Source organism: Hemiscyllium ocellatum, chromosome 34 (genome assembly GCF_020745735.1).
Source record: "Hemiscyllium ocellatum isolate sHemOce1 chromosome 34, sHemOce1.pat.X.cur, whole genome shotgun sequence".
In the NCBI taxonomy this organism is placed as follows: Eukaryota; Metazoa; Chordata; class Chondrichthyes; order Orectolobiformes; family Hemiscylliidae; genus Hemiscyllium; species Hemiscyllium ocellatum.
The window spans coordinates 2,203,035-2,226,336 of NC_083434.1; the positions used below are offsets into that span (position 1 = coordinate 2,203,035).

Sequence of the window (23,302 nt, forward strand, 5' to 3'; positions counted from 1 at the left end):
CCGGAGGATTGGAAGGAGGCAAATGTTGTTCTTCTTTTCAAGAAGGGTGATAGGGAAATCCCTGGCAACTACAGACCAGACAGTCTTACGTCTGTGGTCAGCAAAGTTGTGGAAAGAACTCTGAGCGATAGGATTTATGACTGTTTGGCAAAGCATTAAAGGCAGTCAGCATGGCTTTGTGAGGGGCAGGCCATGCCTCACAAATCTTATTGAGTTCTTTGAGGAGGTGTCAAGACAGGTCGACGATGGTAGAGCAGTAGATGTGGTGTATATGGACTTCAGCAAGGCATTTGATAGGGTTCCCCATGGTAGGCTCATTCATAAAGTCAGGAAGTATGGGATACAAGGAGATTTGGCTATCTGGATTCAGAATTGGCTGGCAGACAGAAGGCTGAATGTGGTTGTAGATGGAAAATATTCTGCCTGGAGGACAGTGCTGAGTGGGGTCCTGCAGGGCTCTGTTCTTGGGGCTCTGCTCTTTGTAGTTTTTAATAAATGACTTGGGTGGGTGAGTTAGTAAATTTGCAGATGACACAAAGGTTGGAGGTGTCGTCAATAGTATAGAGCGCAACATAGGATGCAGAGCTGGGCTGAGAAATGGCAGATGGAGTTCAACCTGGATCAATGCATGGTGATGCATTTTGAAAGGTCGAACTCGAATGCTGATTCTTGGCAGTGTGGAGGAACAGAAGGATCTGGGTGTGCAAGTACATAGATCCCTCAAAGTTGCCACCCAAGTGTTAAGAAAGCATATGGTGTTTTGGCTTTCATTGAGGTTAAGAGTCGTGAGGTTTTGCTGCAGCTCTACAAGTCCCTGGTGAGACCACACTTGGAATATTGTGTCCAGATCTGGTCACCCTACTATAGGAAAGATGCAGAGGCTTTGGAGAGGTTGCAAAGAAGGTTTACCAGGATGCTGCCTGGACTGGAGGGCTTGCCGTATGAAGCAAGGTTGAATAAGCTTGGACTTTTCTCTCTGGAGAGAAGGAGGAAGAGAGGAGACCTGATCAAGGTGTACAAAATAGTGAGAGGAATAGGTAGAGTCAATAGCCAGAGACTTTTCCCCAGAGCAGGATTGACTGGTATGAGAAATCATAGTTTGAAGATATTAGGTTCTTTACACAGAGAGTTGTGAATGCATGGAATGCGTTGCCAGTTGAGGTGGTGGAAGCAGAGTCATTGGGGACATTTAAGCGATTGCTGGACATGCACATGGATAGCAGTGAGTTGAGTGGTGCGTAGGTTAAGTTCCTATATTTTACATTAGGACTAAGGCTCGGCACAACATCGTGGGCCTAAGGGCCTGTTCTGTGCTGTACTTTTCTATGTTCTGTGTTCTACAAAATGAACATAGGCCCCTCAGAGAATCAATCTGGGAAATGGTTTTGGGAAGCAAGGAAATGGCAGAGCTCCTAAACATATATTTTTCAACAGTTCTGTTTAAAGAGCCTACCTCTTACATCTCCCCGAAACCTCCTCCAATCACCTTAAAATTGTGCCCCCTCATGATAGCCATTTCCTCCCTTGGAAAAAGTCTTTGGCTATCCACTCTATCTATGCCTCTCGTCATCTTGTACACCTCTATCAAGTCACCTCTTATCCTTTGCAAATTATTTGGAGAGGATTCTGAGAGACAGGGTTTCTGACTATTTGGAAAAGCATAGCTGGATTAGAGAGAGTCAGCATGGCTTTGTGAGGGGCAGGTCATGCCTCACATGCCTTATTGAATTCTTTGAGGATGTGACAAACACATTGATGAAGTTACAGCAGTGGATGTGGTGTGCATGGATTTTAACAAGGTACTTGATAAAGTTCCCCATGGTAGGCTCATTCAGAAAGTAAAAAGACATGGGATATCAATTTGGCTATCTGGATGCAGAACTGGCTGGCCCTGACACCGAATTAGCCGGACCATAGAAGACAGAGGGGAGTGGTAGATGGAAAGTATTCTGCCTGGAGCTCAGTGTCCAGTGGTGTTCCACAGGGATCTGTTCTGGGACTTCCGCTCTTTGTGATTCTTATAAATGACTTGGATGAGGAAGTGGAAGGGTGGGTTAGTAGATTTGCCGATGTCGTGAAGGCTGATAGAGTTGTGGATAGTATGGAGGGCTGTTGTAGGTTGCAAAGGGACATTGACAGGATGCAGAGGTGGGCTGATAAGTGGCAGATGGAGTTCAAAGTGGAAAAGTGTGAAATGATTCGTTTCGGAAAGTCGAATTTAAATGCAGATTTCAGGGTTAAAGGCATGATTCTTGGCAGTGTGGAGGAACAGAGGGATCTTGGGGTCCATGTCCATAGATCCTCCAAGTTGTCACCCAAGTTGATAGGATTGTTAAGAAGGCATATGGTGTCTTGGCTTTTATTATTAGGGGAATTGAGGTTAAGAGCAGCCAGGTTGTGCTGCAGCTTCATTAAGTCCCGGTTAGTCCACACTTGTATTTGATTAGATTAGATTAGATTAGATTACTTACAGTGTGGAAACAGGCCCTTCGGCCCAACAAGTCCACACCGACCCGCCGAAGCGCCACCCACCCATACACTTACCCCTTACTTAACACTACGGGCAATTTAGCATGGCCAATTCACCTGACCTGCACATCTTTGTGACTGTGGGAGGAAACCAGAGCACCCGGAGGAAACCCACGGGGAGAACGTGCAAACTCCACACAGTCGGTCACCTGAGGTGGGAATTGAACCCAGGTCCCTGGCGCTGTGAGGCAGCAGTGCTAACCACTGTGCCACCGTGCCGCCCACGAAAGATGTGGAAGTTTTAGTGAGGGCACAGAGGAGATTTACCAGGATGCTGACTGGGCTGGAGGGATGTCTTATGAAGAAAAATTGAGGGAGCTAGGGCTTTTCTCATTGGAGCTGAAAATGTGTTGCTGGAAAAATACAGCAGGTCAGGCAGCATCCAAGGAGCAGGAGAATTGACGTTTCGGGCATAAGCCCTTCTTCAGGAATGAGGAGGGTGTGCCAAGCAGGCTAAGATAAAAGGTGGGGAGGAGGGAGTTTGGGGAGGGGCGTTGGGAATGCGATAGGTGGAAGGAGGTTAAGGTGAGGGTGATAGGCCGGAGAGGGGGTAGGGGCGGAGAGGTCGGGAAGAAGATTGCAGATCAAGAAGGCGGTGCTGAGTCCAATGGTTGGGACTGAGATAAGCCTTTTTCATACTGTCCTCACAAATGACAAGGTCTCTCTCACTAGTGAATACTGAAGCAAAGAATTCGTTAAGGTCCTCCCCTACCAACTCCGACTCCAGGCACAAGTTCCTTCCATTATTCCTGATTAGCCCTACCCTCACTCTGGCCACCTTGTTCTTCACATGTGTAGAATGCATTCGGATTTTCTTTAATGCTACCAACCAAAACGTTTTCGTGCCCCCTTCTAGCTCTCCTAAGTCTATTCCTCAGTTTCTTCCTGGATACCTTGTAACCCTCTTGAGCCCTGTCTAATCCTTGCTTCCTCAACCTTATCTTGACTAGATGTTCCATATCTCTTGTCATCCAAGTTGCCTTCATCCTACCATCCCTTCCTTGCCTCAGTGGGACAAACTTATCCAGCACGCACAGCAAGTGCTCCCTAAACAATCTCCACATTTCTGCCATCATTTTCCTGAGGATATCAATTTCCAATTTATGCTCTACAGTTTCTGCCTAATAGCATTTGTAATTCTCTTTCCCAAATTAAATACTTTCCCATACTGTCTGCTCCTATCCCTCTCCATGACTGTAGTAAAGGTCAGGGAATTGTGATCACTATCATCGAAATGCTCTCCCATCAAGAGATATGACACCTAAAATTACTCGAAGGACAGGTTGGAAGGGGGTTACTGAACACGGCAGGCTGGCAATACGAAATGTAGTTTTAATGTGAAGACAATGTCAGGTAAGGCAAAGGAGTTTAGTGCTTGGATTAGTACATACAATTATGATGTTGTAGCTATTATAGAGATTTGGTTGAGAGAGGGACAATGCTGGCAGCTTATCAATCCAGGATTTAGATGTTTTAGGTGAGATGGTGAGGAATGTAAAAGAAGTGGAGTGTTGCTAACTGAGTTGATAAGGGAGAATATCACAGCTGTATTGAGGGAGGACACCTTGGAGGGCTCATCCAGCATTGCCTTATGGGTACAGTTAAGGAATAGAAGGAGTATAGTCACTTTGATTGGGCTGTACTCTAGCCTTTCAACCTACCAGCAGGAGATAGAGGAACAGATACGTGAAAGATTTTGGAAAAATATAAAAACAATAGGTTTGTTGATGTGGATGATTTGAACCTCCCCTATATTGACTAGGAGTTGCTTAGTGCCTTAGGCTTGGATTTGTTAGGTTCATCTAGTGAGGTGGGGGGTGGGGGGAGATGCTTGAGGTATGTCGAGGAAGGTTGCTTGAGGTGCGTCCAGTGGGGAGCTTGAAGCAATATGTAAATAGTCCAACTATGGAAGGTGCCATACTACACTTGGTATTGGGGGATGAGCCTCCAGGTGATCAAAGTTTCAGTGGGCGAGTATTTTGGGAAAGTAACCATAATTCTGTAGGTCTTAAGTTATTTATGAATAACGTTAAGTGTAGTGATTAGGTGAAACTACTAAACTGGGGAAATGCTAACAATGCTAGCATTAAGTAGGAAATGGGGAATGAAGGTTCAGGCCAGCTGTTTGAGAGTAAATCCACATCATTTTGCGGGAAACTTTAAAAGGCCAGTTGATCAAAGGTCAGGACAAGTAAGTTCTTGTGAATATCAAGGATAAGGATGGCAAGATTTGGGAACCTTGGATGACAAGAAAAATTGTGAGTTCAGTCAAAAAGAAAAAGGCAGCATATGTTGGATTTAGGAAATTGAAGACAGAACCCTTGAAGAATATAAAGAAAGCAGGAAAGAATGGGAAGATGGAGTTAAGAGGGCTAAAAGTAGCCATGTATAATCTTTGACAAGTAGAATTAAGGAAAATCCCAAGGCATTTTATATGTTTATAAATAGCAAAAGGGTAGTTAGTAAACAGGTAGGTTCACTCTGGGACAAAGGAGGGAATTTATGTTTGAGCTAGAGGAAGTGAGTGACATCTTTCACGAATATTTTGCATCATTACTCACGAAGGAGAAGGACATAGTGGTTGGTGAGTTTCAGGAGGGGTATGTTGATATAATAGGATGAGGTATTATATAAAAACAAAGGAGGTGTTGGGTGTTTTAAAAAGCAGTAAGGTAGACAAGTCACCAGGACCTGATAGAATCTGTCCCATAATACTAAGGGAGATGAGGGAGGAAATTGCTGGGCCTTGTATAAATCTTTGCATCCTGTTCGTCCAGGAGAGGTCCCAGAGAACTGGAGAATAGCTAATGTTGTCCCTTTGTTTAAGAAGGCCAATAAGGAATATACAGGAAGATATTGGCCAGTGAGCCTTATGTCTGTGGTAGAGAAATTATTGCAGAGGATTCTTAGGGATTTACTCACATTTTGAAAAATATAGACTTGTTCATGTGAGGATGCATGGCTTTGTGTCAGAAGAGTTGCTTCTCACAAATTTGATTGTGTTCTTTGAGGAAATGATAAAGATAATTGAGGGCAGGGCAGTAGATGTTGTCCATATAGACTCTAGCAAGGCCTTTGACAAGGTCCCTCATGACTGATTCAAAAGGTAAAATGACATGGGATCTATAGTGAGTTGGAAAATGGATGCAGAACAGGTTTGGTCTTAGAAGGTGGAGAGTGGTGATGAAAGGGTGCCTTTCTGACTAGAGATCTGTGACCAGTGGTATTCCAGAGGCTGGGACCCCTGTTGTTTGTAAAATACATAAATGATTTGAAGGAGAATGTATATGACCTGACTAATAAGTTTGAGGACACAAAGTTTGGGGGGGGGCTGTAGATTGTAAGGAAATTGCCAGAGGATACAGCAGGATATAGATGTGCTAGAGATTTAGGCAGAGAAATGGCAGATGGAATTTAGTCTGGACAAATGCCAGATAACACATTTTGGAAGGTCTAATACAGGAGTGAATTATACTGCACAGCCCATACCTACAACCAACAGGACCAACTTTATATATAAAATACCATGTGAAGACTGTCACCTGAGGCAAACTGGAAGGAAATTAGCCATCAGGGTACACGAATACCAACTAGCCACCAAGAGACATGACCAACTATTACTTGTACCTATACACATGGACAATGAAGGACGTTAATTCAACTGGGACAACGTATTCATCCTAGGACAAGCCGAACAGAGATATGCACGGGAATTCCTGGAAGCCTCGACCTCAACCCGGAATTCCAATGTGCAGAGTTAGACCCCATATACCAATACTAAGAAAAAGAACCAACAACAAAACCAGAAATGACACCACCAACCCCAGTAGACCCAGACACATGAGTAGCAGGTGGGATAGAAAGCCAACACTTCACCAGAGGCGCACTGTTGATGTTACCTAGAATGGTGGTGAAATGTCTGCCAACAAGCTTACCAGCTCAACGAGCAAGGTAACCACCTCATCCACAACCTGAACTACAAATCTTCTCAAATACCCTGCTTTCTTTCCACAGATGCTGACTTTCTGAATTTCTCCAAGAATTTCTGTTTTTGTTTCAGATCTTCAGCATTTGCAGTTCTTTGTTTTACTTTTAGTTCACCATTATTGTTTATGGTGCTGCATAGTTCCTCCATTTTTGGAATGGCTGTGACATATTGAGTGAACTTCCAGTCATTTCGGCAGGCATTTAAGAGCCTGAAGTCACATGTAGGCTAGGTCAGGTATGGGCAACAGATATCCTTCCCAATGGACTCTTGTGAACCAGATTTCTTTTTGACAATCAACAATGGACAATGGCTAAGTAGTCGCAATTTGAATAGTTTTTAATTCCAGAATTCTACAGAATTCAAATTTCACCATCTGCCTTGCTGTGATTCAAATCCATGACCCAAGAACCTGGAAATTTGAATTAATAATCCAGTGACATTAACATTATACCACCACCCCTTTTTGTCTGTCATTATAAATAGTTTTTGTCAACTAGTCAGATTTTATTCTATTAGTTTGAGTTTTATTCTATGAGTATTACTTTTCCTTGTTAAATGTAACTGTTTTAAGTTCCTCCATTCCTTTTCATCCTGCTTTACGAGGTGTTATTTGTATCCTCTATAGTGAAAGCAGATACAGAATGTTTATTTGATTTAACTGCCATTTCCTTCTGTTCATTGCTGATTCCCCAGTCTCTCTCTTTAGAGGGCCAACTTTATGTTCTCTTTTCATTTTCAAAACTTTGTAATAACTCTTGCTATCTGTTACAAGTTTGGCTGATTATCTTAAATTATTTGTTAATGTAGCTTTTAGTGCACTTGGAATTGTTCTGTAATTGCTGTCCAACCACAAAATCACATATTTAAAAGTTAGTTTGTTTTGGGTTTTACAAGCTTGGGTTGATTATATACAGTCTGTTATTTGACTATTATGAATCAGATGAGCCTAGCCATTAAGAACATTTGTGGGGTGGCATGGTGTTAGCATTGCAGCCTCACAGCGCCAGAGACCTGGGTTCAATTCCCACCTCAGGCAACTGTTTGTGTGGAGTTTGCACGTTCTCCCCGTGTCTGTGTGGATTTCCTCTGGATGCTCCGGTTTCCTCACACAGTCCAAAAATGTGCAGGTTAGGTGAATTGGCCAGTCTAAATTGCCCATAGTGTTAGGTGTGGAGGTAAATGTAGGAGAATGGGTCTGGGTGGGTTGCTTTTTGGAGGGTCGGTGTGGACTTGTTGGGCCGACGGGCCTGTTTCCATACTCTAAGTAATCTAATCTAAATGTGAGCATATTGTTTAATGTGATCAGTTGGTGGTTGGAACAATTGGCCTACCAATCTGACATTGCATCAGCACTGAAATTTGTACACAGTATTGCTCAATTGCATGCTCAATCAAACATCTTCTTGGACTAATGGCAACATCCTGTTTCTGGAATCCTGCTCCCAGGACATAGGTTTGTTGCTTAAATAATGTAACGAAGCTGTCAGCCTCTGCTTTAACTTGCTTACAATCTTCCAGACATTTGGTAGACTATCAACTTTTGGATGATTTCAGAGTACTAAATGTGAACTATTAGGATAACGACCCACCAAGCTTATCCCATGACCAGAGTCTTTCAGGGGTCAAAATTGTACTCTTTTATACCCTTCCCATCTTACGTTAAAACTTCACACTATGAGAATATTAAATGATTTCTGCCCACATGTCCTCTCAGCCCAAGCTGTCCTTGGCAATATCTGGATCCAAGCCTATTTCTTGACACATATTAGTCTGAACTGGAGTGTTAACCATGACTCAGTGGAAGCATTTTTGCCTTTCTCAAAATGTCCATGGGTTAAAATCACATTCATAGGATTTGAATCTCTAATCAGATCAGAAGTAGAACCAATGTCTTGTTTACAATGTACATTGGTTTTCTTCTGCTAACCTGGCCAAAATCTCTCAACTAATTATTAAAACAACTGTTTGAAAAAATAAGAGGCAATTTTATTAAAACATAAGATCCTGAGAGGACTTAACAGGATGAATACTGAGGACTTTTCTCCCTGGGGAATCTAGAACTACTGGGTACACAGTTTTGAAAACAAGGGATAATCTTGTTGAGATACAATTGAGAATATGATGATCTCAGAGCGTCATTGCTTTTTGAAATTCTCTTGTGCCAAGTGCAGTGAAGGCTTAGTCAAAGCTTTATTAGACAGATTTTTGATCAACAGTAGAATGATAGTAAAGCAGAGTTAAGACCAGAATGAGGTCACTATTATCTTATTGTGTAGTGAAGCAGTCTGAACAAGGCCAGGTAGTTTACTTGCGTTTCTATTTTTTATGTTCTTGCATTATCGTATTATAAAATGACCAGATTCTGTGAATATCACACTGCCGTTAATGGAACTTTGTTGTGCACAAATTGAATGATACATTTCCTAAATCATAACAGGGACTACATATCAAAAGTACTTAATTGATTGTAAAGAGATCCGGGAAGCTCTAGGTTTTTAGAGATGAGATATAACTTCAAGTCTTTCTTTGTAATTGAATTTTGAGCTTTGTTCTGTGGAAGTTTAGGATATTAAATTATAATTAATTTATAAGATATGTTGTAGTTGGGGGTGGGAGGTGGTTCGGTTAGCTTGGTTGGCTGGACATCTGGTATGCAATGCAGAGTTATTTCTCGCCTTGTATGAGGCATGGTGACCCTCAGGTTAAACCGCCCCTAGTCATATCTTTCTAAAGAGAGAACAGCCCTTAAGTTACTTTATCTTTTTCCTTTAGTTACAGACTAGATACTAATTGGAAAACTATAAAAATTTTTAGAGATCATTCACATTGTTCCATTTAATTTCCTATTATCATTTAAGCATTAATGTAGTCTCAATACAAGTTACAGTTAAGGCTGTGTTTTATAATCTATGTGTTTAATTGTACAGGATGAAAAAGAAATTCTATTCCTGGGAAGAATGCATGAATCTCAGGGAAGTTAAGGTACTACACAATATAATCATCTGTTTATACCATTAAATGTTGTAGCCCTATAGAAACATTCAAGCTTTTTTTAATTGTCAAAAGTGTTGCGGATGTTACAGATTGATTAGTAAAGACTGAGGACTTCCTTTTTTTTCACAAATACTTGCTTATCCACAGAAGAATTATGGTTTTATTCTGTTACTTTTCATGACTAGTGATTTTTGTTTTGTTGATATTACCATAAAATGACAGTTTAACATGAAAGATTGCAAGTCCATTTAAAACCCTTCCCAACATCTTAAGTAACCATCTCGCTCTTGCTTCTATTCACAGAGCACGACCTTAGTTAAGTGCTGTGTAGAACATTGTCTGTCTTTCTGTGTATTGCAGAGTCACTACTATTTTCAGTTTATTTCACAAATGCAAACATCATAAATGTAATGTGTGGGATAATTCAGGTAATGACTGGAAAATGTCTTCCTAGTCCATATTATTCCATTCTCTGCTCAAAGGCGAGTCCAACCCACAGCATCACAATCTCCAATACAAGTAGGGCAAAGAAGTAGGTTCTGAACCAACCCAAATAGAGTGGGAATTGAACACCATACTGTTGGTATGAAACTGATCTGCATTACATGCCAACTGAATTTTGTAATTCACTGAGTTGTTGTGGCAGTGTGTATGTTTATACTTGTGTTGCAACCTAGACCTATGAATATTGATAATTGAAGCACTAAGTCTTTTCAGAATATTGCTGATCAGGAATCTGTCCTGTTCTTGCTGCCTCCAAATTGAAACCATTTACAGATTGGTACTCAACCTATTGGTCCATTAACATATAACCAAAGACTTTTCCCCAGGGCAGGATTGACTGGTACGAGAAGTCATAGTTTGAAGATATTAGGAGGAAGGTATAAAGGAGACATCAGAGTTAGGTTCTTTATGCAGAGAGTTGTGAATGCATGGAATGCTTTGCCAGCTGTGGTGGTAGAAGCGAAGTCATTGGGGACATTTAAGTGACTGCTGGACATGCAAGTGGATAGCAGTGAGTTGAGGGGTGTGTAGGTTAAGCTACTATATTTGACATTAGGATTAAATCTTGGCAAAACATCATGGGCCTTAGGGCCTGTTCTGTGCTGTACTTTTCTATTCGAACATTCGAAATTGGAGCAGAAGTAGATCTTTCAGCCCCTTGAGGCTGGTCAACTATTCAAAAAGATAATAGTTGTTTGTAATTCAAATTCCACATTATTATCCAACTTTGATTCCCTTTGATAGGCTTTGATTCCCTTGCCTAATAAGAATTTATCCACCTGTGTCTTAAAAAAAATCCAATAATCCCACTTCCACTGCTTTCTTTTTCAAAGAAATCGAAGTTATGTATTCTCTGGGAGAAAAGAAATTCTCCTCATCTCCGTACTGAAAGGGTGACCCCTAATTTTAAAAGTGTGCCCCTAACTCTGGACTCACCCACAAGACGAAATGTGCTTTTCATATCCATCTAGTCTGGAACATTCAGGATCTGACACACTTGAGTCTGATCACTCACCACTCTTCTAAATTTCTATGGAAATGAGTTCAGTAGGTTCAACCTAACCTCGTAATAAGCACATTCTAGGTATTAATCAAATAAGCCTCCCCTGAACTGCCTCTAATGCATTTACATCTTTTCATGAATTAGGAGACCAAAACTGAACAGAGTGTTCAAGATTTTGTCTCACTGATGCACTGTTAACTTGAGCATAACTTCCACCTTACTTTTATGGTCAATTCTTCTCATAATAAATTCCTCTAATTCTATTAGCCTTCTTAATTATGTGCAAGGCCTATAAACTTTTTTTTATAGATTACTTACAGTGTGGAAACAGGCCCTTCGGCCCAACAAGTCCACACCGACCCGCCGAAGCGCAACCCACCCATACATTTACCCCTTACCTAACACTACGGGCAATTTTGCATGGCCAATTCACCTGACCCGCACATCTTTGGACTGTGGGAGGAAACCGGAGCACCCGGAGGAAACCCACGCAGACACAGGGATAACGTGCAAACTCCACACAGTCAGTCGCCTGAGTCGGGAATTGAACCCGGGTCTCAGGCGCTGTGAGGCAGCAGTGCTAACCACTGTGCCACCGTGCCAAGATTGGTGGATTTGAGCTTTAGGAAGAGACTGAATAGACTGAGGCTATTTTCCCTGGAGCATTGGAAGCTGAGGGGTCACCCTATAGAAGTTTATAAAATCGTGAGGGACATGGATAAGGTAAATAGACGAAGCCTTTTCCTCTGGATGGGGGAATCCAAAGCTGCAAGGCATAGGTTTAAGGTGATAGGGGAAAGATTTAAAAGTGACTAAGAGGCAACTTTTTCACGCAAGGGCAAAGTGGTGAAGGCTGGTACAATTGCAGCATTTAAAGGGCATCTGGATGGATATTGAACAGGAAGAGCTTAGAGGTATATAAGCCAAATGCTGGCAAATGGGACTAGATGAGTTTAGGATATCTGGTTGGCATGGACAAGTTGGATCAAAGGATCTATTTCTGTGCTGTGACTCTATGACTGTACACCCTGTATCCTGGAATTCTGCAGTCATTCTCCAGCTTTTTTCCTTCTTGTCAAAGTTAACAATTCACATTATCCGCTCAACTTTTCTATATCCTTCTGTGGCACCTTACTAAATGCCTTCTGGAAATCTAGTTGTGTGTGTATAGGTTCCCCTTCCTCCAAAGCACAGACAAATCCTTCGAAGGATTCCAACAAGTTGGTTAATCATGATTTCACTCTGAGAAAGCTATTCAATTACCTTGAATTTTTCTAAATGCTCAGCCATAATCTCTTTATCTAGCACACAATGAATGTCAAACTAACTGGCCGATAGTTTCCTGTTTCCTGCTTTTTTCCATTCTTTGATACAAGAGTTATACTTTCAAGTCTGAATGAACCTTTCCTAAATTTAGGACATTTTAGAAAATTAACACCAATGCATGTACTATCTTATTTAAGGCCCTATTCTGGACCCAGTGATTTGCCAATCCTCTGCTTTGTTGTGGTTTATAATTTGCTAATTTCCTCTCTCTCTTCCATCTTCTGATTTTACAGCCATTACTGGAATGTTTTGTACTCTTACAATGAAGACAAAAGCAAAATATTTGTTCATTACATCTGCTAATATCTTGTATTCTCACCCTCCAGAAGGTCAATATTTATCTCTTCATTTTTCAATATCTGTGAACACTCCTGCTATTCATTTTTACATTCCTAGCTAACTTTATTTCATACATTAATTTCTTCCTCCTGATTAATCTTTTAGACATACCCTCCTTTTCTTCATATCCTCAACTGACCTGCCATTCATTTTAGGTCAGGAATATGCTTTCTCTTTAAGTTTGATGTTTTTCCCAACCTCTTCAATTAATCATAGGTGGTAGGTTCTCCCTTTAGAATTTTTCTTTATAGCAGGAATGTATTTATTTTGAGTAGTTAAAAATATTCACTTAAATGGTGACCTCAGTCTCTATTGATTTGCTTCCTTAACTTAATATGCCAGTTCAGTTCAGAAAGTATATCAAAAGCATTCTCCAAACTCCTCATCCAAGCTACTACTGCCAATCTTCTTTTTCCAATTTATGATTAAGAAGATCTGTGGCTATTGAGACCCTGTATCACATCATGAAATGTTTCTTTTTGCCTTCTTTGTCACACATTGCCACACTGTTAGGATGCCTGTTGGTCATTTCCAGGACGGACTCCTTCCTTCGACATTAAATCCTGGACTTGGATTTCAACTTGGAGCTTTTAGCTTAGAGTTAGAGGCACAGTATTTTACATGACCTCTCATTGGAATATTGTGTAATTGGAAACTTTTCTGTAATTTAGGAATGAAATCTCTTTTTAAAAAGAAGCACACAAGAGACTTAATACACAACATAATACACTAAGAGAGTGCTGCAGTGTCAAAGGTGCCATCTTCTGAATGAGTTATTAAATTACTTTTTAAAAGTCTGCTCTCTTAGTGGTACAAAAGAATCAATGACTGTTGAAAAAAGACATTGGAGCCCTGGTTGTTATTTATCCCTGAACTAAAGAAGGGTTGTCGAAATATTTTAATGAGTGCCATTCAACCTTAGAGTGTTGTGATATGAATCAATTATCAGGCTGAATTGTAAATTAACAATTTACTTGAGTACTGCCTCTACTTATTTACCTACCTTACTCTCTCCCACTCCTCTCCCTGCCTCAAAAGAGCTAAAATCTGTAGCAACAGATGGGATGCAGTAAACAATGTTATTGTATTACATTGCCTTTATTAGTCAGGGAATTGAGCACATGAGTCAGGATGTCATGTTGCAGCTTTATAAGGTTTTGATTAGACCACACTTAGAGTATTGCATTCAATTTTGGTCACCACATTATAGGAAGAATGTGGAGGACTTGGAGGGGATGCAGAAGAGAATTGCCTGGATACTGCCTAGATTAGAGGGTATGAGCTATAAAAAGAAGCTAGGAAAAACTCAGGTTTTTTTCTGGTACAGCAGAGCTAGAGAGGAGACTTGATAGAAGTCTGTAAAGTTATGAGATGTATAGATAAGGTTGATGGTCAGAGTTGTTTTCCCAGAGTTGAAATGTCTCATAAGAGATATGCAGTTAAGTTGAAAGGGGAAAGTTCAGAGAGATTTTTTTTTACCCAGTATGTAGTAGGAGACTAGAACATGTTGCCAAGGATGATGGTAGAGGCAGATATGATAGAGCTATTAAAAGGACTATTAGGTATGTGTATGAAAGTATAAGAAAGGATATCGCAGGCAGAAGGGATTAGTTTAATTTGGTGACATGTTCGGCACAACATCGTGGAGCAAATGGCCGGGTCCTGTGCTATACAGTTTTATGTCTATGGTCTAAATGGCAAGTTCTGTATATCTTGAGCATTGGCAATATTTCTTCATTCTATCTTTTTTAATCTATTAATTTGTGGGATGTGGACGACATTGGCTGGTCAGCATTTATTACCTGGCCCTTGTTGCCCTTGAGAAGATGGTAGTGAGCTGTCTTCTTGAACCACTGCAATCCACCTGCTGTGGGTTCGCCTACAATGCCACTAGGGAAGAAATTCCAGGATTTTGAACCAGCATCAGTGAAAGAATGCAATATATTTCCAAGTCAAGATGCTGTATGGTTTGGAGAGGAACTTGAAGATGATGGTGTTCCCATGTATCTGCTGCCCTTGTTGTTCTGGGTGGAAGTGGTCATGGATTTGGAAGGTGCTGTCTGAGGATCGTTGAATTTTTGCAATGAATGTTTTTGGGTTGCAGTCAGCCAGGCAAGTGGGTATTATTCCATCACACTCCTGACTTGTGACTTGTAGATGGTGGCCAGGCTTTGGGCTGTCAGGATATGTGTTACTAGCTGCAGTATTCCTAGCCTCTGTTTTTGGAGCCACTGTGTTTATGTGGTGATTCTAGCTGAGTTTCTGGTCAATGATAACTCCCAGGATGTTGACAATGGGCAAACTCAGTGATGGTAACACCATTGAATGCTGTCTTTAAACTGTCTCTTACTGGTGATGGTCATAGCCTGGCATTTGTATGGTGTGAATGTTATTTGCCACTTGACAACCCAAGCCTGGATATTGTCCAGATCTTATTGCACTTGAACATGGACAGCTTCAGTATCTGATGAGTCGCACATGGTGCTGAACATTGTGAATCGTTGGTGAACATACCCATTCCTGATCTTATGATAGAGGGAAGGTCATTGATGAAGCAGCTAAAAACAGTTTGGGCCTTGGATACTACACTGAGGAACTCTTACAGAGATGTCCTGGAGCTGAGATGACTGCCACCAGCAACCATGACTATCTTTCTGTGCGTCAGGTTATGGCTCTCACCACCGGAAAGTTTGCCCCTGAATTCCCATTGATTTCAGTTTTGCTAGGGCTCCTTGATGCCACACTTTATTGAATGTGGCCTTGATCCCAAGTACTGTCAATCACCTCCCCTCTTTTGTCCATGTTTGAACCAAGGTTCAATGAAGTAAGGAGCTGAGTGGTCCTGGGGGAACACAAACTGGGTCTCAGTGAGCAGGTTATTGCTGAGCAGGTGCTGCTTAATAGCACTATTGGTGACACCTTACATCAGTTTACTGATGATCGAGAGTAGACTGATAGGGTGGTAATTGGCCTGGTTAGATTTGTCCTGCTTTTAATGTACAGGACATACTTGAGCAATTTTCCACATTGTTGGGTAGATGCCATTGTTGTACCTGTGCTGGAACAGCTTGGCGAGGGGAGCACAAGTTCTGGACCACAAGTCTTCAGTACTATTGACAGAGTGTCCCCAACTGCTTGTTAATATCACATAAAGTGAGTTGAATTTGCTGAAGACTGGTATCTGTAATGCTATAATTTTGTTGTAATTTAGTTTACAAACTTTATGATAATTCTGAAATTATCTGATAACCAACTTCAGTTTGTAATGTGGGGAGGAACAGGTGGGATGCAGTAAGCAGTGTTATTGCATTACATTGCATCAAGCGGCTTATTCTGTTTTAATGCTTCGGCTGCCAGTACTGAGCAGCTGCACCAAGGTTTGTTGCCAGTTGGAGAAGAGAAGAAGCCAGTATTCCTTGGCCTCACAAAAATTAAAGAGAATTTTCTGTTATTTTTGTATTGGCATGCAGTAACATCCTTAAAGCTTGCTGACGATGCTGGTCCACGAAAGTTATGTGGTTCTGGTCAGTCCAAGCAGGAGAATTGGATGCTTATTTTAGACTCACTCAAATCATGTAACTTGAGCCTCTTGCAAGATCTTGCCAAGAAAGCAAGCAGGTGCCTTTGTGTCACTTGTCCAGCCAAATGAGGAAGATGCCATGGCTGGTTCAGGTTCTGGGAAATTAGCCAAGTTAATCAATTGTCAGTAGGTAATATGTAAAGGGAACAGTGATGAAAGTATTGTAAGGTTGAGATTTACCATGGAAAAGAACAAGGGTGGCACGGTGGCTCAGTGGTCAACACTGCTGCCTCCACAGCGCCAGGGACCTGGGTTCGATTCCAGCCTCGGATGACTGTCTGTGTGGAGTTTGCACATTCTCCCCGTGTCTGCATGGGTTTCCTCTGGGTGCTCTGGTTTCCTCCTACAATTCAAAGATGTGCAGGTCTGGTGAATTGGCCACACTAAAGTGTCCATAGTGTTAGGTGCATTAGTCAGGGGTAAATATAGGGTAAGGGTCTGGGTGGGTTACTCTTCAGAGGGTCAGTGTGGACTTGTTGGGCAAGGGGCCTGTTTCCATACTGTAGGGAATCTAATCTAATCTAAGTAAAATACTTAACTAAACTCATTTTTGTGGATTGAGGACAGTTCTCTCCTGGATAAATTAGAATCGAAGATTGACAGATAAAACTGTAATTAAACAATCTGTTTTTAGAGCGGTTAGAGTACAGTCAAGGTACAAGAGGGAAAGAGTACATGCAAAACCTTAGAGTTTCCTCAATTGCAAAATAGGCAGGCATGAGAGTGGCAAAAGACAACGTGGTCTGAGCTTTTCTTGAGACAAGGAATTATATTACTATAGTACATTTCTAATGATCTGTAGTAATTGGAAATGCTCTAGACCATTTCAAATGGGTGAAATTATTTGATCAGATACTTATTTCAAAATACCAAAAAGACCTCAGAATTTTAACATTTCAGCATTTAATCCCTACAAATTAAGGATGATGAAGCCACAATGTGACCCATTTCATTCTGACCATCTTGTGCATGGAATGTGATTAAAGAAGTTAGAAGTTGATTTTCATAATTTCAATTAGAAATGTCGAGCCCTGAACTTTTGTGGAGATATAAATGCTCTCAGCTTTAGCCAGAATGGCACTGTAGCCTTAAACCCAGTGGTCTCACCCATCTGTGTGATATCCTACGTTTTCTGCTGGAATGGGAAGGGAAAGTTGTGTGTGGAGGCGGAGGAGATTGAAGAGACATTAAATCAGTACTTTCCATCAGTATTCACTCAGGAACAGGACACTGTTGCTGATGTGAATATGGAATCACAAATAATTAGAATGGATGCCCTGGAAATATGCAGGGAAGAGGTTTTGGGAATATTGGAAAGGATGAATATAGATAAGTCTCCTGGGCCTGATGGCATTTACCCCAGGATCCTATGGGAAGCTAGGGAGGAGATAGCAGAGCCATTGGCCTGGATTTTTATGTCGTCATTGTCAACGGGAATAGTACCAGAGGACTGGAGGATAGCGAATGTGGTCCCATTGTTCAAGAAAGGGAGTAGGGATAGCCCTAGTAACTATAGGCCAGTGAGTCTGACTTCAGTGGTGGGCAAAGTCTTAGAGAGAATGGTAAGGGATAAGATTTATGAACATCTGGGTAGGAGTAACGTGATCAGGGATAGCCAGCATGGTTTTGTGAAGGGCAGGTCGTGCCTCACAAACCTTATTGAGTTCTTTGAGAAGGTGACTAAGGAAGTGGATGAGGGTAAAGCAGTAGATGTTGTGTATATGGATTTTAGTAAGGCGTTCGATAAGGTTCCCCATGGTAGGCTAATGCTAAAACTTCGGAGGTATGGCATTGAGGATACATTAGAGGTTTGGATTAGGAATTGGCTGGCTGGAAGGAGACAGAGGGTAGTAGTTGATGGATTATGTTCATCTTGGAGCGCAGTTACTAGCGGTGTACCACAAGGATCTGTTTTGGGACCATTGCTTTTTGTTATCTTTATAAATGATCTAGAGGAAGGACTTGAAAGCTGGGTAAGCAAGTTTGCGGATGACACAAAAGTCGGTGGAGTTGTGGATAGTGAGGAAGGAAGTGGTAGGTTACAGCGGGATATAGATAAGTTGCAGAGCTGGGCGGAAATGTGGCAAATGGAATTCAATGTAGCTAAGTGCGAAGTCGTTCACTTTGGTAGGAATAACAAGATGATGGATTACTGGGCTAATGGTAGGCTACTTGGTAGTGTGGATGAGCAGAGGGATCTTGGTGTCTATGTACACAGATCTCTGAAAGTTGCCACCCAGGTAAATAGTGCTGTGAGGAAGGCATATGGTGTACTGGGCTTTATTGGCAGAGGAATTGAGTTCCGGAGTCCTGAGGTCATGTTGCAGTTGTATAAGACTCTGGTGAGGCCTCATCTGGAGTATTGTGTGCAGTTTTGGTCGCCATACTATAGGAAGGATGTGGAAGCTTTAGAACGAGTGCAGAGGAGGTTTACCAGGATGTTGCCTGGAATGGTAGGAAAATCTTATGAGGAAAGGCTGAGGCACTTGGGGCTGTTCTCATTGGAGAAGAGAAGGTTTAGGGGAGATCTGATAGAAGTGTATAAGATGATTAGGGGTTTAGATAGGGTAGATACTAAGAACCTTTTACCGCTAATGGAGTCAGGTGTTACTAGGGGACATAGCTTTAAATTAAGGGGTGGTAGGTATAGGACAGATGTTAGGGGTAGATTCTTCACACAGCGGGTTGTGAGTTCATGGAATGCCCTGCCCGTATCAGTGGTGAACTCTCCTTCTTTATGGTCATTTAAGCGGGCATTGGATAGGCATTTGGAAGTTATTGGGCTAGTATAGGTTAGGTAGGATTCGGTCGGCGCAACATCGAGGGCCGAAGGGCCTGTACTGCGCTGTATCCTTCTATGTTCTATGTTCTATGTTCTATGAAAGTGGGATCATGCATCCACCATTCATGTGACTCCCACAGCTACCTGGACTACACCTCTTCCATCCCACCTCGTGTAAAAATGCTATCCCTTGTGCCCAATTTGTCTGCCTCAGCCGCATCTGTTGCCAGGAGGACCAATTCCACCATAGAACATTCCTGATGGCTTCCTTTTTCAAAAATCGGGATTTCTCCTCCCACGTGGTCGGCGATGACCTCCAGTGCATCTCCTCCACTTCCCGCACCTCTGCCCTTGAGCCCCACCCCTCCAATCACAACAAGGACAGAATCTCCCTGGTCCTTACCTTCTACCCTACCAACTTCTGGATATACTATATCATCCTCCACCATTTCTGCCACTTACAGTCACCACTACCAGAGGTCTATTTCCCTCTCACCCCTATACGTGTTTCAGAGAGATCATTCCCTCTGCAATTCCCTTGTCAGTTCCACGCCCCTCATCGACCCACCCTCACCTCTCGGCACCTTCCTCTGCCATCATAAGAAGTGCAAAACCTGCGCCCATACCTCCTTCCTCACCTTTGTCCAAGGCCCCAAAGGATCCTTCCACTTCTGACAGAAAATTACCTGTACTTTCATACACATCATCTACCGCATCCGTTGCACCCAATGTGGTCTCCTCTACATTGGAGAGACATGATACCAACATGCGGATCGTTTCAGAGAACATCGCTAGGGCACCCCACTGCCATGCAGCTGAACACTTTAACCACCTCCCTCCCCCTTCCATTCTGCCAAGGACATGTTTCCTCCATTGCCAAACCCTAACTACCTGATGCCTGGAGGAAGAACACCTCACTGTCTGCCTTGGAACTTTCCAACCACACAGGATCAATGTGGATTTCATTAGTTTCCCCATTTCCCCTCCCCTCGCCTTAGCCTAGTCTAAACTTTCCATCTTGGCACTGCCCTCTTGAACTGTCCTACCTATCCATCTTCCTTCCCATCTATCTGATCCACCCTCCTCTCCAACCTGTCACCTTCACCCCCATCTTCATCTACCAATCGTATTCCCAGCTACCTTCCCCATGGTCCCACCCCCTCCCATTTATCTCTCAGCACCCTTCGCCCACAAGCATCATTCCTGATGAAGGGCTTATGTTGTGGTTCTGTTCGCCGAGCTGGGAATTTGTGTTTCAGACATTTCATCCCCTGTTTAGCTGACATAATCAGTGCTTGGGAGCCTCCTGTGAAGCGCTTGTGTGATGTTTCCTCCTGCATTTGTAGTTATTTGTATTTACCGCTTCTGGTTGTCAGTTCCAGCTGTCCGCTGCAGTGGCCGGTATATTGGGTCCAGGTTGATGTGCTTATTGATTGAATCTGTGGATGAGTGCCATGCCTCTAGGAATTCTCTGGCTGATCTCTGTTTGGCTCTGACCAATATACCGGCCACTGCAGCAGACAGCTGGAACTGACAACAGGAAGCGGCAGATACAAACCACTATAAATGCCGGAGGAAACATCACAGAAGCACTTCACAGGAGGCTCCCAAGCACTGAGGATGTCACCTAGACAGGGGATGAAATGTCTGCAACACAAATTCCCAGCTCTGCGAACAGAACCACAACAATGAGCACCCGAGCTACAAATCGTCTCACAAACTTTGAAGGGCTTATGCCTGAAACATCGATTCTCCTTGGATGCTGCTTTTGTTGCACCACACTCTTAGACTCTGATCTCAAACATCTGCAGTTGTCACGTTCTCCTCATTGCGGCAGTAGCAGATTTAAAAGCTCAGCTGCCCTCAAGTAATTTTCATCAAGGTTTCTGAAACATGACTCATGGGATCTACATTTTTGAGGAAAAAATCTAACCGATCAGACGGGTCAGATATCATTTTGGAGAGTTTGGGTGCAATCTGTGGACAAGAAAAGTAGACATGAATGTGTATAAAACACAGATAAGATTTGACCAGTCAACAAGTCTTTTAAATTCTCTGCATTTTATTTACACATGCACAGTACATGGACTCTGACCAGCTAGCTTAAATCCAGTCCCTAGAGTGAGGAGACTGTCTGAGTCTCCTGTTTATTTATTTTTTGTTATTTTCTTTCTTTTTTTACACAAGGTGCACAAATCTTTATTTAATTTCCACCACCAGAAAGAAAAGAAAACACCCAAGTGGCCAGTGACAAGCAGTGACCTCCACATCAAAGGGTAATGCTGTGTGATCAAACAGTGAAGGGGAGGGCAGGGATTAAATCAAAATAGAGTTGGACGGGGGAGTAATGCACTCCACTCCCTGAACAGCTCCAGGGTGTTGGCGGACACCGCATGTTCCCCCTCCTGTTTATTTATTTATTTTTTTTCCCCAGCACTCATGTTGTGTGTGACCATGCTGCTTTTTTTTTCCATCTTCAAGTCACTGTTTATTTACATGTGGAGGGTCCTTGACACTGATCCAGCTCCTCAAAGCCAACTCTCAGAGTGACCATGCTGCTTTTTTTTCCCCTGCTTTTTTAGAGTGGAAAGAACCTCTGATACTCCTCTTTTTTTTCTTTTTTTTTCTTTTTTTTTAACCCCCACATTACCACCTAACTGCGGTAGTTTTTTTTTGCCCAGCACCCATGGTGTGTGTGTGCAGGTGTGAGACACAGTGAGAGACACAAGGTGTACGAATCTTTATTCAAATGTTCACCACCAGGAAGAAAGGAAACGCCCAAGTGGCCAGTGACAAGCAGTGCTCTTCACATCAAAGGGCAATGCTGTGTGATCATACAGTGAAGGGGAGGGCAGGGATTAAATCAAAATAGAGTTGGAGGGGGAAATCGTGCACTCCACTCCCTGTGGCGCCCAGCTCTCCCTGAACAACTCGAGGGTGTTGGTGGGCATTGCATGCTCCCCCTCCTGTTTATTTTTTTTGATCCCCACCGCCCGGTGGCAAATGGGCATGCCATGGTGTGCCTGGACGGTGGATGAGGGAGAAAAGGTAGATGGTGTGCAGCAGCAGTCAATACAGGGCCCGCCTTTTTACGTCCTTAAAAGGGACAAAATGAAAATTCTGGAGGCGGCTCAGATTGTGGGGCACAGGCTAGCATTTTAGTTTTATTTTTTCTCTTTTTTTTCTTTTTTTTATTAACCCCCACACTACCGCCTAACTGTGGTAGTGCTTATTTTTTCCCCAGCATCCATGCTGTGTGTGTGTGCAGGTGTGAGACGCAGTGAGAGACACAAAGTGCACAAATCTTTATTCAATTTCCACCACCAGAAAAATAGGAAAACACCCGAGTGGCCAGTGACAAGCAGTGCCCTTCACTGTGTGATCATACAGTGAAGGGGAGGGCAGGGATTAAATCAAAATAGAGTTGGAGGGGGAAATCATGCACTCCACTCCCTGCGGCGCCCAGCTCTCCCTGAACAACTCGAGGGTATTGGTGGGCATTGCATGCTCCCCCTCCTGTTTATATCTGTCAACCACGGCTCCCTGGTTAACAACCATAATCAAGGATCAATGAGATCCACCTGTAATTATATACATTCAAAGTACTTAATTCCATTGAATGGGTTGTTATGAATACATGTTTTTTTAAAATCTAGTGAAGTTTGTAATGGACACTTACAACTCTGCTTGCCTTCATCTCAGCACTGCAAACGATAATACTTCTTGGTGGATACCAGCTGATCTGGCTTAGAGAGTGTAAGGACTAATGGTGATAGGTTGACATGAGTTGAAGTTAACTTGATAAGGGTTGGTGATGGATTATTATGGTGAGAAGGTTTATGGGTTAACATTAAATTGTACTGGGGCTTAAAAGTCGGTATGAGGAATAGTTTAAGTAAGGGCCAATATGGGTGTGAGTGGTGAAATAGGGTGGCATGGAGCATATGAGGGATGTTGGAGTTGGGTAGAGGAGCATAGGCCAGTATGATGAGGGGGAGGTGTCATAGGTTAGTATGGAATGAATGTGGAGTGCTCATGTGAGTGCGAAGGCTCTTCCTGTTTTTATCATAACTAACGCAAAATATCCATGTTGCTACAACCTAATTTAAAATCTCAGAGTAAGGAGACAGATCATTTGAGACAGATGAGGATGAATTTCCTTTCTCAGAGGAAAGTAAATCTGTGGAATTCTTTACCACAGAGGGCTTTAGAAGCTGGATTGTTAAGTATATTGAAGGCCGAGATGGATATTTTTAA

The 23,302-nt window shown here is 42.4% G+C and overlaps 1 protein-coding gene across 7 annotated transcripts in view; it reads left to right on the plus strand.

The window, feature by feature from the left end:
- The window catches only part of LOC132832263 (serine/threonine-protein kinase MAK-like), a 217,230-nt gene that overhangs the window by 31,177 nt on the left and 162,751 nt on the right, over window positions 1-23,302 (plus strand). For 3 of the 7 annotated variants that reach the window (XM_060850103.1, XM_060850105.1, XM_060850106.1), the window contains one exon: window positions 9,445-9,499. The exons of 1 other annotated variant lie outside the window; for it this stretch is intronic. In XM_060850103.1, the coding sequence (XP_060706086.1) occupies window positions 9,445-9,499 (55 nt within the window). Of the gene's footprint in view, window positions 1-4,777; window positions 6,481-9,444; window positions 9,500-23,302 lie in introns of those variants that run through there. 3 more of the 7 variants (XM_060850104.1, XM_060850107.1, XM_060850109.1) reach the window with 3 other exon arrangements.